The sequence below is a fragment of the Cyprinus carpio genome, chromosome A20 (assembly GCF_018340385.1).
Source record: "Cyprinus carpio isolate SPL01 chromosome A20, ASM1834038v1, whole genome shotgun sequence".
Lineage (NCBI taxonomy): Eukaryota > Metazoa > Chordata > Actinopteri > Cypriniformes > Cyprinidae > Cyprinus > Cyprinus carpio.
This window is the reverse complement of record NC_056591.1, coordinates 25,556,553-25,573,476: the sequence shown is the minus strand read 5'-3', so window position 1 is coordinate 25,573,476 and position 16,924 is coordinate 25,556,553. Positions and strand designations below refer to the sequence as shown.

The 16,924-nt window shown below is 37.2% G+C and overlaps 1 protein-coding gene, 1 non-coding gene and 1 pseudogene across 2 annotated transcripts; 2 read left to right on the top strand and 1 right to left on the bottom strand.

The window, feature by feature from the left end:
* The first annotated feature begins 15 nt into the window (after positions 1-15).
* On the top strand, positions 16-8,262 carry tdrd15 (tudor domain containing 15). The gene is made up of 3 exons (XM_019117975.2): positions 16-161; positions 577-685; positions 2,816-8,262. Exons 2-3 carry the CDS (start codon positions 663-665, stop codon positions 8,091-8,093), a joined length of 5,301 nt encoding a protein of 1,766 aa, XP_018973520.2. The 5' UTR covers positions 16-161; positions 577-662; the 3' UTR covers positions 8,094-8,262.
* Positions 8,263-9,723: 1,461 nt separating this feature from the next.
* On the bottom strand, positions 9,724-9,806 carry trnal-cag. Its single transcript has one exon. It is a non-coding gene; the product is annotated as a tRNA-Leu (tRNA).
* Positions 9,807-11,955: 2,149 nt separating this feature from the next.
* Positions 11,956-16,924, top strand: part of LOC109100396 — a 30,506-nt pseudogene continuing 25,537 nt past the window's right edge.

Below are 16,924 nucleotides of genomic sequence, written 5' to 3'. Positions count from 1 at the left end.
TGACAACTAGCCTCGGTCTTCCCTACATTTAAATTTTTAAAATATGCAGATGATTCCTTATTGGCGCACAAACGCAGCGAGAGTTCCGCTCAGCACGTGCCGAGGCCGCGTAATCTCCCGAAAACATGATGTGCGCGAGGAGAATCTTGTCAGATAAGAAGGTAAAAAACAACTAATTTTTTAATTGCTACAGACAAAATGTTTGCATGTAATACACTCTGTATTCATGGCTTCGGTGTACATAAAAAAACGCCGTAGAAAGCTACTTTTCAACACAAATACACCTGAAGTCGAAAAACTGTCAGGTCGACTGTTAGCGTCATTCAGACAATACTGATTATTAAACGATTCATAAATTATGAAATGAGAATAACTATGTACCGATAGAGTTCTTGCATTAACATATAAAGAACTGCTGATGTTACTTGCAACAATCTAATGCTTCTTTTTTATGTGACGTGATCGTGCAGCTCAGAAATGAATAAAATAATCAGTCTACGATAAGATATGGTACTATTGCAGGTGCTTCGGTCCATAAATTAACTTCTATGTGTTGTCTATTAACACTTTTATTAGTGTGTTGACCTCCATCATCCCAAGCTGTGGCAGACGTGCTCACCGCCTTAACATTTACCACGACTGCATGGTTAGATTGGATCCAAATGCCTTCGAGTCGAATGGAGAGGTAAGGATCCTGCTATATAGGTTAACTGATGTTTCTTAAATATTTTGTCATTTGCATAGCTATATTTATGCAGTTTTAAGTATAAAATGATGTGCTGCGGTCTTATGTATATGATCAATAAAAAAAAAAATACAACACAAAAACAAAAAACAATCTAATCTTGAAATCTAAAAACCCCAAATATTACAATAACATTAAACTCCCATTACACAAAAACCAAAAAATCCAACTATCTTTCATCACCCTTAAAGGGATAGTTCACCCAAAAATCAAAATTATGACATTAATGACTCACCCTCATGTCGTTCCAAACCCGTGAGACCTCCGTTCATCTTCGGAACACAGTATAAGATATTTTAGATTTAGTCCGAGAGCTTTCTGTCCCTCCATTGAGAATGTATGTACGGGTATACTGTCCATGTCCAGAAAGGTAATATAAACATCTTCAAAGTAGTCCATGTGACATCAGAGGGTCCGTTTAGAATTTTTTGAAGCATCGAAAATACATTTTGGTCCAAAAATATCAAAAACTGACTACGACTTTATTCAGCATTGACTTCTCTCCCGGGTCTGTTATGAGCGCGTTCACAGCACATCCGGTTCGCAAACGAATCACTCGATGTAACCGGATCTTCTTGAACCAGTTCACCAAATCGAACTGAATCGTTTGAAACGGTTCGCGTCAACAATAAGCATTAATCCACAAATGACTTAAGCTGTTAACTTTTTTAACATGGCTGACACTCCCTCTGAGTTCAAATAAATCAATATCCCGGAGTAATTCATTTACTCAATTTGAAGTTCCAGTCGTGTCTGGTAACTCAATATGCTTCAGTTTGTTTTTGGATGAGCTAGGAGAATTTTTCTTGAAACCCTCCCAAACAACATGTGTTGATGTAGGTGCTGTTTGACAATTTTTTTTTTTTTAAGGTTTTCTGACCCGGAGACTTTTCTGCAATTCTCCAGCTGTGGTCCTTGGAGAGTCTTTAGCCACTCAAACTCTCCTTCTCAGTGCATTAGGACGATAAAGAGACGCATCCTATTCCACGCAGATTTATAACATTTTCTGTTGATTGGAAATTCTTAATTATTGGCCTGATGGTGGAAATGGGAATTTTCACTGCTCTAGCTCTTTTCTTAAAGCCACTTAACTAATTTGTGAAGCTCATTATCTTTTGCTACACATCAGAAATATATTCTTTGGTTTTTCTCATTGTGATGGATGATTAAGGTTATTTGGGCTTTATTTTCCCTCATATTTATATTTCTGTGAAACAGGAAGCCTTAGATTGATAATTTCATGTTCATAATCACCCTGGAGTGCTCAAAATTGTGAATATGAATGGAAATATTCTTCTGAGATATTTTACTCATAAGAATTTCTTGGGGTGCCAATAATTGTGTCCAACGTGTTTTTGAGAAAAACATTCATTTCATAATGATATTTCCCCCATTTTAAATTCTTATCCAATGAAAGGTTAGATTTTTGTGATTTTTTTTAAAATAAAAGTTAAAAATGATTAACATTGCAGATTAATTTTCACAGCCTTCTTTGATCATATTTACCAAGGGTGCCGATATTTTTGGCCATGACTGTGTGTGTATATATATATATATGTATGTGTATATATATATATATATATATATATATATATATATATATATATATATATATATATATATATATATATATATATATATATAGTGGTAACATGTTAGACTGCACCCCATAAACACAGTCAAGCCTAGAAAAATCCAGTGAACCACCGCTTTAACAAAAATATGCACATTATGCACAGCACATTAAAAGGAGATTATTTAATATTTTCATTTAATTAATTTTTCTACTAAATCTTGTGCATTTGCTATGAAACATTCTTTCTCTCATGCTTTCTGTCTTTTTTATATTTTAAAATATTCAAGTTTAATTTAATAAATTTTTTTCTTATATTGACTTTAATTGCCCTGGCCACATCTAAATGCCCATACCGGGATGCCAATTTAATAACATCACTGCAATTTTGTGAAAAAATGAGCCAGCTATCATTCACCTGATCACAGATTTAAAGTACATGCTTTAAACATTTCAGAATGTTGACAAGGATTCTAACTAGATTTTGTGTATTTTAGGGCAAAAGAGGAGTCAAAGCTCCCTGCTCCGTGTGTTTTGTGGCCTGTGGAGCTGAAGCTGACTCACATTGACTGCAGTCCTGAGGACACACTGGTACACTTTCAGGGCCAATATATGACCATCTGTGAACTGGACTACAACATTCTTCAAGTTGAAAATCAAAATGCTGTGAAATCGAAAGTTTTTGTTAAAGTTGGAGAACTTTGTCTGGTTGAAGATGCCATGTCTGGTCACTGGTACAGAGGAAGAGTCCAAAACATCCAGAAGGATATGTTCCATGTGTTTTTGCTGGACCATGGAGATGTGTTGATTGTTGGGCCCAGCCATTTGTCCTGTATATCTGACACACTGCTTATGCTCCCACCAAAGATTGTCTGTGGTTTCTTTGCCAATATACTGCCAGTCCAGAACCGATGGGACAGTTTGGCAGGGAGTTATTTCTCTTCCTTGATAGGCAGTCAGATCAAAGGATATATCCATGCCCGTCTGCCGTACCATGTCCTCATACTTGAGGTTCCAGACATTAATTGTGACTTGTTAAAACTGAGGCTTGGTAGACATGTGGACACTAGTACATTTCTGCTACTAGTTGAGATGTTTATTGAGGAACCGATTCCACAAAGCAATGAATCTGTCCCAGATCTCTTGATTGAAAAGCAAACGGGGCAAGAATGTTGCCTCAAATCCACAAGCCTGTTGGGCTTCGAAGAGATTCTGTCACTTAATGGCCCAAAGCTGAAAGTTGGTCAAAAAGCAAGAGTTATTGTAGCTGCAGCCGTGAACCCTAGATTATTCTACTGTCGACTGTCATCCATGAGCAAGGACCTACAAGAAATGTCAAACAAATTGGCACGTGCATGTGAATCAGACAGTGGTTCCCTAAGCAATAAACCTCTTGAAAATCTCGGCTTGCTCTGTGCAGTCAAAGGGAAAGATGAAAAATGGCATAGAGGATTTGTGCAATGTCTCCCTCTCAAATCTCAGGTTCAAGTTGTGTTCGTCGACAGTGGCTATAGTGAATCGGTGAAAGTTGAAAACATCCTTCAGCTACCATCAGAATTCCTCTCAACACCAATCATGGCATTTCCATGCTCCCTTTCATGCTTTGAAGAGCAATATGAGACCATTAAAAACCAACAACTAGAGCTTCTCAAGACTGGGTTGCTGGGTAAAGCTTTGGAGGTTGAAATCAATGACTTTGGCAAAGATCAGAACTTCTACTTGGTCACACTGAGCAATGCTGAGAAACACTCAGAGGAGCAAGCTGAAGTTGAAAGGGAAGTTTTTGACACCAAGCCTAACTTCCCCCACAATGTCCATGCAGAGATTTATGGAACAGAGATGAAAGCAGTCCAGACTTCTGATACAGTTCCTAGTGAAGCAATACCTGGTGGTTCTCTTTTTGAGGGTTATGTGGTGCATGTACAGAGTCCAAAACATTTCTGGATAAGGACAAAAGAACAAAATCCTAATTTTGAAAACATGACTAAAAAAATGACTGATTACTTCAACAAACTACAGTTGAATGAGGAGGTTTTTGAAGACCCGGTGCCTGGTGCACTTTGCTGTGCAATGTATGAAAAAGACATGCATTATTACAGGGCCCTTATAGTAGATACATTGGAAAAAGGAGCTGAGGTTTTCTTCATCGACTTTGGGAACACTGAAAAGGTGCCAAGCATGTTAATTAAGAAGCTCCCAAGAAAGTTTGCCATTCAACCAGAATTTGCACTGAAATGTGCTTTAGCACATGTCGTTCCAGTTGAAGACATCTGGTCAACCACAGCATCCAACTTCTTTAGGCAAGTCACGTCAGACAAAACTTTGATGGTTCATGTCATTCACAGGAAAAATGCCAAATATGTTGTTGATCTTTTTGAAAGAGAAGCTGAAAATAATACTAGCATTGCAACCATCATGACGACAGCAAAAATGGCCCTGGATTGGAGATACAACCCGACATTAGCATCTGTTAAAGTGGAGACATCATGTAAAGATAAGGGAAATGCTCTTAGCAAGAAAAAAATTAGAAAGAACAATCATGTGGTGACCTTTTGCAAAGTCACTTCTTCTAGGCCCAATCCAAAGCATGTGAAACCAGAGTGTGAACAACAGAATGACGTTAAAATATGTACTCCCAGTGAGACCCCTAAACCGAAGGTCATTCCTGCTGACACTTTCAAACCGATGCATTTCAAACCTGGATCTGAATTAAGTGTCATTTGCTCACATGTAAATTCTCCATCTGATTTTTGGTGCCAAAACGAAAGCACAAAATTTTATCTGGATAAACTGATGGAAGAGATGCAGGTGTTTTACCAAACGCACACAATTGCATTCAAGTCGCCTGCAGCATGTTGTGCTGTAAAGTCTCCGCAGGACAACCGATGGCATAGAGCATGCAGTTTAGAAGAAAAAAATGATAAACTGTATGTGATGTTGGTTGACTTTGGCATAATTATCCAGGAAAAGAGGCAAAACATCCAAGCTCTTGCCCCACAGTTCTTTGAACTTCATGAACAAGCATTTAGATGCACTTTGAACTTGATTGAACCTGTTGGAGGAAGTTCTTGGAGTGCAGAAGCATGCAATTTGTTCAGGGATTTTGTGTCTAAGGATTCGCCCAGTATTTGCAGAATTCATTCCCACCTTTATGAGCAAGGAAAAGGTCTCCTTAATGTGGTCACCATTCATACACCTCTTCAACAGGCCAGCACATTCCTTTTAGAGAAGGGCATTGCAAAGGAAATGCAAACTCCGAAGCAGCTAATCTCATCAGCCCACCCTCGCTCCTTTGTTTACTCTTCTTTCAACATAAGTTCTGGAAGCGAAGAACTGGTACATGTAACTCATGTTTGCAGTCCTTGGGAAGTCTATTTTCAGCTTGACAGGAATACAGAGATCCTTGATACACTGATGGAAAGAGTTGCCGAAGAAAGTCCACTCTTTACTATGACATCTAAGGACTGTAGCGGTAATGTTTGCCTGGCCAAATATATCTGTGACGGCAAATGGTACAGGGCTCTGACGCACCCTGTTCAATCCCACCAGCATGTGAGTGTGTTCTTTGTTGATTACGGTGATATGCAAATTTCTGAGAAAACAAATGTTATGCCAATTCCCACAATGGCAGTTGACTTACTGATGACACCAATGCAGGCTCTGAGATGCAGTCTTTTAAATGTTCCAGAGGGGGAACATTTGCCAGAAGTCAACGCATGGCTCGAGACTGACATCCTCAGTAAATCCTTCCATGCCAAGTTTGTTTCAAGGGACAACAACGGACATTTTTTTTGTGATCTTTATGATGGAAATGTGCATGTCAATGAAAAAGTCATAGAACTCATGTCAACTCAGAGTGTGGAAGAACATGATCCTGCTGTCGGCAAACCTTCCTTAGATTCCCTCAAACAAGCAGCCAATGTTGACATTTCAAACAGTAAAGTGAACAACAAAGTGAGCAGACGTGGTAAAATCAAACATGTTGCTAAGCAAACTCCAAAACCCACAAAATCTCCCAAAGCAGAACGCAAAAGACCAATAAAAGCAGTAAGGCAGGACACACCCTGTTCTCTTAAAGTGATGCCGCCTCATCAGAGCTTGCCAAAACTTTGGGATCTCCCTGCTGTCAAAATGACACCAGGTTCTAAGGGTGTGGGTTTCATCTCTCATTGCAATTCTGTTAGAAACTTCTTCATCCAGATGGAGGATGATGAAACAAACATCCTTCATATGGTTGAGGAAATAAACAGCACTGTCTTCAAGGATAACTTGAAAAATGTGGAAACCGAAGTGAAAGTAGGGGACCTCGTTGTGGCGGAATATGAAGAAGACTTGGCTTTGTACAGAGCTGTTGTCACCAACGCATCATACTGTGGCCACTTAACAGTCGAGTTTATTGATTATGGCAATAATGCAACTGTCGACAGGAAGAATGTTCACATGCTATCCAAAACGTTTTTGTCTCAGCCTAGATTGAGCACTCCATGCACGCTTGCAAAACATTACTCTTTTGAAAACGATGACTCTTTTATCAAGGAAGCAGTTGGTAAGCCTTTAATGGTTGAATTCATTCGAAAGCTTGAAAATTCATGGGAAGTGAGTATCGAGATTGTTGAGGATGGCCACGTGAATGGGGAATCAAAGTATGATGGTGATCAGAGCAAAGATGTAGATTTGACGAGTCAAGACAAATTTCCAAAAGTATCCCAGAGCAAAAATGAAACCGATTCTTACATCCACAAGGCTGATGAAGTTATAACCTTTCAGCAAAATACCAAGCCAAACACACACTCACTTGTTAGCGTTGTTCTGCAAGATGTGAAAGACAACGAGACAGTGAAAAGTGAAAAGTCACTTGTTGTTGATGACCATCCTCGCTTCCCAGACACGTCTTCAAAGAGCAGTTTGGATCGACCGCAGACTCTGTTCCAGGCCCCTGTCCAAATTAACTTTGAATATAAAGGATTTGCAGCAGCAGTCACAACCCCGTCTGAGTTTTACGTCATTCTTGAGGACCTGCTTTTGATTGTAGATACAGTCTCTGTCATTCTTGAGAATCTTCCCAAAAAGTTGGCGCCATTACCAGAGGTTCATTTTGTTCCAGGTGCGAGCTGTTTGGTGAAATCAGTGGAGAAGAAAAAATGGTGCAGGGCAGAGATCGTGCAGTGCGATTTCACATCGGTGCTCATGAATTTGGTTGACTATGGGCAGTATGTAGTTCTGTCTCGGCAGGATTTTGGCCAGCTAAAAAAACTTCCAGAGGAGCTCAGTAGATTACCTAAAGTCACCTACCATTGTTTACTGAGGGGAGTTAAGCCCAAAGGCCAGGACTGGTCTGATGAGGCCATCATTTTCTTCCAGAACTGTATGTGTCATAGCAACCTTCAGATACGTTTCAGACAGCGTGTTTTTGAGACACAGTGGGAGGTTGATGTTGTCACTGGAAAGCGAAATCTCGCAAAAGAGCTAGTAGATGCTGATCATGCCATGTATATCGATAATATGCTTGGAATCAGGTTTCAGCAAGAGCTAGGACCCAATAGAGAGCCTAAACAAGACTTCACCAGCAGTGTGAATGTTTTATCCATGATAACTGAGCTCACAAGCAAAGCCGAATGTTCTCAACCACTCTTTTCAAAGGAGTCCATGTTTGATCAAAAGTCATCTCAAGAGTCTGTTGGGGAGCAAAATGCACACCCTTTGAACAGGAGTGAAGATCTTGGACCTGTGGAGCGGGCAACGCTTAGTACATCAGTTATCAAACAATGTGAGTGAGAATGATGATAAACCAACTATGATCTATTGTATTAATTTAACCTTCTTTTCTGACCTTACGATCTGCAGTACATAGACTACCAGTCAAATGTTTGGACACACCTACTCAATTCTTAATTAGGGGTTAAATACTGAAGAAAGTTACCTTTTAGATGGTTATGGTGTTTTCAACCTCTCTTCTGGTTGAAATAATTTAACAGGATTATAGAACAGAAGTTAATTTAAAAAAAAAAAACTTTGTCTTGTTTTGTCTTATAATCTCAAATACTGTAAATTGAGTTTTAGTGCTGCTGTTAAAACGTTTAATTGAAAAGTTAGCTTAGTTATTACAACAGTTACTGAATCACAAAGTAATGATTCTGACTACGGAGTTGACAGTCAAGTTTATTGTGTTGACTATACTAAAAAAAACAATTAGGTTGTATTTTTGCAGTGCTTTGTCATTAAAACAAAGCTTAGTAGGTGTCATTGCTACAGTACTTTCTTCTGAGCCGTATCACAAGTTTGGTGATAGTGTCACCTACAGGTCACAGATCATATTGGAAAAAAATATCTTGGGTCATGTAGAGTAAATTGATTCAATAAATAAATTCTTATTTTTTTTCTCTAAATATAAAATCTGTGTCCACTTGACTTTTGACTGGTAGTGTTTAATAAAGAATATAAATCATCAGTTTCTTTCTTTCTATGCATAGATAATTTCTGATTTTCACTATTCAGCTAAGTTACCCCCTGAATAATTCACATAAACAAAGTCTTTACAGTATTCAGCTATTTAAAAAATAGTCTCATTATATTCATCAGTGGTTGAAGTAACCAGGAATTGTAGACCACATTTGAACTAATTAAAGCTTTACCTGGATCTGTTATATGCAACTACTTTTTTAATTCAAGAAAATAACTTGTGGCTTAAGTTTTTTTTACTTTTTTATTTCTTAGGTGAGCTGATACTATACATAAAATTCATACTAATTATTTATGTAGATAAAAATATTTTTCAAACTTTTTTTTTGTAATATTGAGTATGTAGATAAACATAATTTTCCAATTGGTTTATTTCAGAACAGAGAAGCTGGCGAGTTACACTCGACAATGCACTTAAAGAAAAGTCCAGCTTTGGAATGGCTTGAATTAATTGTTTATTTTCATCGTTTTGTTTCAGCAGTGATGTTCTATAAGTGTGTTTTGTAGAAATAGAGCATTTTGTTTTATGGAGTACAATTTGTATTGTTCATTATAGTCACAGTAAGATCTTAAAATCGTAAGATTTTAACCATGAAACTCTATATCATATTATTTTTGATGAATCTAGTTTAAGAACTAAAGACTTGATTTCCAGCTTTTTGGCAGGTCTTGTGTATCTATAAATGGACATGTGACTGATGAAATATACAGTCGGTTTATTGATGGCTGTGTTGGCTATGATGGCTTTAAGTTCTGAACAGCAAAACTTTATTTAGTAATTAAAAGGATTGGCATTGACTTTCACTTTCACTTTTTTCACTTTTTCATTTGACCTCTGTTTGATTGTAATCTTTTTGTGAGTGAAAATGCTCTTTCTAGTTCTGTTGGAACAAACAATAAAAATATAATCTTCAGATGATGTGTAGTAGCTGTGGAAAAAGGTTATTGTCAGAAGTGGGATTCGAACCCACGCCTCCAGGGGAGACTGCGACCTGAACGCAGCGCCTTAGACCGCTCGGCCATCCTGACTGTTATTACATGGTTATTACACACCATTATAGCTATTACAGTTTTACTATCATGCATTTCTTGGTGATTTTAATTACATCTACACATCACTGGCTTCATTAATGTTATATTGTCCTATGTGGAATACAGCATTCTTAGCTAAACAGGACATACTCAAGCATTTTTGGTAACGATGACTCATTGGCAATTGTTGGATGGCACATATCACAAGGTTTTAAATGTTTCAGATGAAATAAAATAGTCATCCACCAGGGGGTGCATGGCGGCTCAAACATACACTGAGCAACACTTTAATCTGGGGCCAGTTGCTTAAATTTAGCCTCTCTATGTTGTCTGACCAACTAGCAGTTAACCAAGTCTAATCGGTCTTATTTTTCAGATTCATTTTAGAATAATCTACATTTCTATGTAACTGAATTGAAGTTATTAAAGTTATAACCAATCTTAAAAAATAAATTAAAATTACTTGTCAGACCTTGTAGTTGTAAGACGCCCCTGGATGTTTGTCTTATTGAAGAGAGACATTTATATAATCGTTGTAATTTATACGTTTTAAGGATTGTTGCCACAGGGATTACGAACCCCTGTGATTGGTCCATCCTAGTCATCAGTGAGAGGAGAGCTGAGATAAATAAATAAATAAACCTGTAAAAAATATCTCGAATATTTGATTCTGAATGGTAAATCGTCACATTGAGAGAAATACTTTTGTCTAAATTTCCCATGGTACAAATTAACAAAAGTTAAAAAGAGCTATCATACACTTAGAAGACGTTAATTTGTCGTTAAATAGATTAGATCATTAAACACAGTAAACAACATTTTATTGAAGATTAATAATAATAATTATTATTAGATATTAAACTTTTTGTTGTTTTCTACAGTGCAATTTTTTTTTTATTATTAGCATAATCTTTAAGATACTCTAAGAGTAAGATAAAAAACATTTTTATCAACCCAAAACTATATTTTTTTATTTGGTAGGTAGCATTATTACAAAAATACGGCATGTTTCAGGATAATGACTGTCTGAGTATGTGACTGATCGTGGTCGGGGGTTTATTTTTCGATACTCTGTTTGTAAATAATAGCTGCATCTGAAAGCTCTTCCGTGGCAGCATTCCAAGGCAGGAAGGCATCAAGGCATGTCCAAAAACAAATTATGCTTCACTTCCTGTCTCCGGAAGTACCTACTTCTGATCAAATTTTGAAGGCAGCGTAGATGCCTTTGATATCCCACAATCCTGTGCGTTCCATTCTGTGACGGTTGAGATAAACAAATAAAAATGGTGTCTGAAAGTTGCGTTTGGTGGTCAGTTTGTGTGTAAATGTATGTTTCTGGCTAACTTTTTGCACTTTTGATGTTATTTCTAGCGAGAAATCAGTATAATAATTATTAAATATTCATTTAGTTATCATGAAAACTCGTTCTATTGTGTTGTAGATCATTAAACTGTTACGCTGCCTCAGAAGCCTGTTCAAAATCAGTTTCATGAGGTGCCTTCAGGTGGCCCTATGCATAGGCAGTCCTGATGGGCCCCCATGCCCCCACCTCTTGAAAATATCCAGGTAAAATAAAATATATTCCAGACTTTTCAAGGGCCCTCTCTTCCTTTGGGGCCCTGGTAATAAGTACTGGTTTTACCGCCAGTCCGAAGCCCCTGGGTGCCTTTGTGCAAAAACGCTGCCTGCAAAGTCATTGCCTCATAAGTCAGCTGCCTAGGCTTTCGGTTGCAGATATCATTATACATACCGATAGCAAAGACTATAGAATTACAAAGACAGTTCACTCCCATATGAATTGGAGAAACCATAGAAACTGCAACATGCAATATGGCGGAATAGTCCGTCTTCTAAATGAAAGAGCTGATTGATAAAGTGACACAGAAACCTGAAAAATAAGCATTTTAAAGCTATTTGAGCATAAGAAACAACATGCATGGGGCAGTTTATTTCAGTTTATGTTGCTGATTTGAAATATGTAATTTAATTGAGTTCATAGAGCAGTTTTGAGCTGCCCAGGCCGCGTTGCAAATATGGCCGACGTATGAACATTGAAAGTTGACTAGAGAGGAAAAAAAAGCGAAGCCACGCCTATTTAGGACAGCCTTTTCCGTGGTGACGCCGTTCTACTTATTCGAGCGGATCGCACCACGTGATGTGCACCACGTGTCATGTCGTCATGTGACTGTGAGTGGTTCCTGCTACACGGTAATGATCAGTAATCAGAAAGGACTGCTGTATCATGTCGGACAGTGCGCACTAATTTATTTCCTAGTCTAAAATATGGCGCGGGTTTGCGGAATCGCTGCTACTGGTTTGTTTATTTTCATACTGCTTCAGTGTGTATCATCAGCAGCGGGGACGGATGACAGCCCATGGTACAAGGATCTGTGCAGGTGAGAGCTTAAATAAATAATCAAACATAATGCTAATCATTGCTGGCAAACCCTTATGGATAACATACAAACAGTTGTTTAGAAAGATTTGTATGCGTTTAAATATGATCTGGTTTGCTTTATATATTTGAATGATAGTTGTGGCCTTTCAGCCAGGCTGCATTATGTACCTGGACTTAATAAAACCATATCAGATACTTTGTCTCACCTGAGACAAAGAAATGCATTAATTTAGGCACTGAGCTGCTTTTGCAAATGGATAATGTCATGCAAATGAAATAAATTGTGGTCATGCAAATGGATTCAGCTGAAATTGTGTCTCACTATTTTGTATGTATGAAGTTACAAATGGGAGGCCATTGACCAAGACAGCAATGTGACATACACTTTGAAGCTCTGTGATACTTCCCCGGAAACAGAATGTGGAAAAGAAAGCGCGGTCTGTGCCCACAAGCTGAAGAGTGCCCAGTTCCAGTCAGTGGGTAAGTGCAATGCTTCAGTGTGCCAATGTTACATGATGTACACCCAAACTGCAACAGCAATGTTCATACAAACCTGGAGGTTGCTCCTTTTTTCTAATATAACATAAATTTTATGTTTAAAAATATTCTGTTTTTTTTTTTTCTAAATATTCGGTTTTCTGTCACGATAATGACACTAGCTGTGAGAGTAGCACTGGTTTCAACATCCAAGGCCTGTATAAGACAATTCTCATTGATTTGTTGGTTATTATGGTGTTATTGTTGTACTGTATGTTTGCCAATTTGCACTGCAGTTTGCATTATTAAATAATGAGACCATGCAGTCTTAATGGTCCTAAAGTAGATTTTATTTCCTTTATGCAATACACTCTATATGATTTCTTAAAAACAGTAATAAATTTATTTTAAAATATGATTCTAATTTCAAATCCAATTTACTTTATTTTAAAATTTGTTTATTCCTGTGATGCCAGTTTTCAGTGTCACATGATCCTTCAGAAATTGTTCTGATTTGCTGTTCAAGAAACATTTCTTATTATGAATGTTGAAAACATTTATTCTGCTTAATAGTTTTATGGAAACCATGATACTTTTTTTTAGGGTTCTTTCATTAATAGAAAGTTCAAAAGAACAGCCGTTATTTGATATCAAAATCTTTATAAATGATAAAATAATAAATGTCTTTACTGACACTTGTGATCCATTTAATGCTTGCTGAGTAAAAGTATTAAATCCTTTAAAAATACTGAATGAAAAATTTTGTAAAATGTGACTTTAACATGTTTTCATGCAAGATTCACTCTTTAATTGTTTAGGTCATGTGATTGATACCATTTGTTATTGATTCAAGTCACCCGAAACACTCAGTTGGTCAAAGAGAGAAATGATTTTTTTTTTTTTTTGCTTAGTCTGGATATTCAGGTTAAACATTAAAACACTTTAAAGGAAGTATGCTTAACACTTCTCATGTTTTGTCTTCGCAGTAGATACTCAGGGCAGTTATATGGTCATTGCTCTCATGAGCGAGAGCTGCATGACAGAGCACAGACAGAGTGCTTGTTTATTTGTTCTTATCCAACTAGTCAGCTGACCTCCATATGACACAAACCTATCAACTGAACACCCTGACCAACAGTGGCTCTGAGTAAACCTGTTAGCACTAGATTTAAATAAAGGGATCCATTTCACTTGTTGTCAGAACAAAAAGGATATTGCATCACAAACCATTTGATCATATGACAAAATGAGACAACTTGCAAATGTTGATCATTCTGATTCAATCTGTGTGCTTATATTCATAATTAGCAGCTTTCAGCACTTACATAAGTACATCATTTATTTTGTACCTTGGTAAGAAAAACATCCAAACACCATTGTGTAATGTCTATTTATATAGTTTTTCATGCTGTGTCGACTGTGGTGATTATAGTCATACTGGTTCTCAGTGTCACACGCTTTGGTGGTTGCTGTGTATGCGTTATGGGGATTTCCGGGCCAGTAATGTGTGCTTCACACACAAGAGTGTTGGTGCATCTGAAATTGTTTGCATTCATTTTAGTGTGTATACACTCACTCACATATCCTGGTATTCTTTATCTTGTGTTCCTGGAGTCGTATTTTTGTGTTTCACAGTAAGTAGGTCAAAGTTATCTAGCAGCAGGTGCAGTAGTACAAAGTGACAGTTAGCAAGTAAGTGACAGTATTTTAATGGCAGTAATTAAAAATTTCAGGTTCCACCATGTACATAAATCATAAATGTCCTGTCAAATCAACTATAATTGCCATCTTAATTAAATTAAAAGCACAGGCTACACTTACTTGGGGTTACATCAGGTTGATTAAATCAAAACATTTAATACATTCTGATCAGAGCAGTTGTATGAAAAATAGAATAGCGTTTTACTAGACTACTTTTTGTACTGTAGTAGAAACGGTATAGTTTACAGTATACAGTGCATACTGTGTGCAATATGCATTTTTTTTTAAATGCTTGGAAAACAGTTGGCAAAATTTGTCGTGTAAAAGCAGATGCACATGCACTGCATGGAGCATTGTATCCCACAATGCAATGAGCTTGACTTGACCTTCGATATCCAGTAGCATGAATAAACTAGAAATAATGTCATCTGCAATTTTTTTTTTTTTTTATTCATTATTTGATGTGTCATATGTGCACAAATATGTGAGAATTTTTGTGCAGTAGAGCCTGACTGATATATAGTTTTGCCGATTTTATTCGGCCGATATGAGCTTGTCGCAGATATTGGTTTTGGCGAATATGCCGCCGATAAGCCACCGATATGAACATGTTTTTACAGAACATAAAACGCAGATAAAATGCTTGTAAATGATGTAATTATGTAGTTTATCCAGCAGAGTGTGCTCCATTGTTAGCTACTGGTGACCTGGATGAAACGCTTTAAAGCTTAAGTGTATGGAATACCATTGAAACTTTGAGCGGCCATATCTCCGTAACGGCACAGCGAATCCACACCAAATTCAGGGGAACCCTTCAGCTCAAGGAACCTGCTCGTACGCCAAATCGAGTGTACGTCTAGAAGCCCCATTTCGAATGTTACGACTCCCCCATCAATAGCCCCTGGGGTCCGGGAGTTACGGGCGGTTAAAGATGTGAATTTATATTGTATTTATTTACAGAGGTATATTATTTCACACTTCTCTAGTAAGTTGCGTCTGTGTGTGAAGACAGTAGCGCAAATCTGTGAATGAATGTGCCGAAGTGAAATAAACTTCAACAGAATAAAGCTGAATGGAATTGAATTGAAATAAAGTTTAATAAACTTCAACTTTACTGTTCAGTGCACTGATGTCAGACTCATTTTGGATAATAAAGTTTATTGTTAAATTGTTAAATGCCGTGCCTCCATTACATATTTCTGTCACGCCATTATAAGTGTTTGATCACCACATTTGAGTGATCATTGCAAAAAATGTGTTTATGTATATAGTCTGTTTATGTACATACTGTATTCTATATATAGCACCAGTCAAAAGTTTGGACACACGAAATGGGAAAGTGTCCAAACTTTTGACTGGTACTGTATAATATAAACAAAGAATATCGGCTGATATATCGATATCAGCCTTTTTTTTTTAACTCCCTAATATTGGTATCGGCCCCCAAAAAACCCCATATCAGTCGGGCTCTAGTAGGCAGTACACTAGTATTCTTTTTCTCCACAAATTGCATGTTGAATGTTTTCCAGCGGCCTAAAATGTCCGCTGTAGTTTCTCTGGTTCTAGCATGTTTTTAAAACCTTTTCTCATATTGGTGCGTTTTTATTAGGTCATCTTCTCATGCTGTTTGTTCCCATGGGTTGTGCACTGCTAGACATTTGGCCTTTGAATTTCTAACCTCTCCAGATCACATGCTGTAATATTTTTGCTATGTTGGGTGGCACAGAGACTTTTACTGATTTGTATGTTCTGGTAAACTTTAGTTAACTTTGGTTTGAATACAGGCAAACAAACGTATTATGGCTGTTGTTCTTGTGCTCGACATGTGCTTTATTTCTATTACTGAAGTCCAGCTGCATATAGAGTATGTTAGTTTATTGCAGTAACATTCAGCATTTATTGTGTTACCAGTTTGCTGGAAAACACTTTCCATTATTGCTCTCAGATACACTGCTGTGTTCAAACCAGGTCTTTTTTTCCCATAGGTGAGCTCTCCTTGCGGAAGGTCTCGCCTGCTGTGCTTGATTTCAACAGCTCTACAAAATGCGACGACAAGAGCAGCAACTTTCAGAGCAGCATCACCTTTCAATGCGGCAAAACAATGGTGAGCTTTCCTCTTCAGCATGCACTGTTAGTCAGTGATCGCTGTGAACAGAGTGTGACATTTTTCAAGGCTGTTTGTTTCCTTCCACCTTCTGCCGAGCAAGAAGAAATGATTTAGGTGGAACAATGATATAATATTGAGGCAAAGTGAAAGTAGGGCTGGCTGATCTGTCTATCTAAATCTGCTGTAATGTACCCCTAAATATTAATTTAATTAATTTTTCCTAAATGCATATTTTTTTTAATTAATTTTTCCTAAATGCATATTTAATTTTACTGCAGTTCCTCTGTGAAGGACAAAAAATTAAGGCTGTTTTAATGCAAGATTAGTGTTTACTTAATTTTAATAAGTTATTTAAAAATATATATATTTATATGCAAATATTTTTTACATTTTCATTATTTCCAGTAATTTTCACACCATGAATGACATCTG

Excerpts from the sequence above, each read along its gene's own strand:
- tdrd15 (XM_019117975.2), top strand. The coding sequence starts at position 663 with ATGCCTTCGAGTCGAATGGAGAG. Across the intron at positions 686-2,815 it reads CCTTCGAGTCGAATGGAGAG|GGCAAAAGAGGAGTCAAAGC; the intron begins GTAAGGATCCTG and ends TGTGTATTTTAG.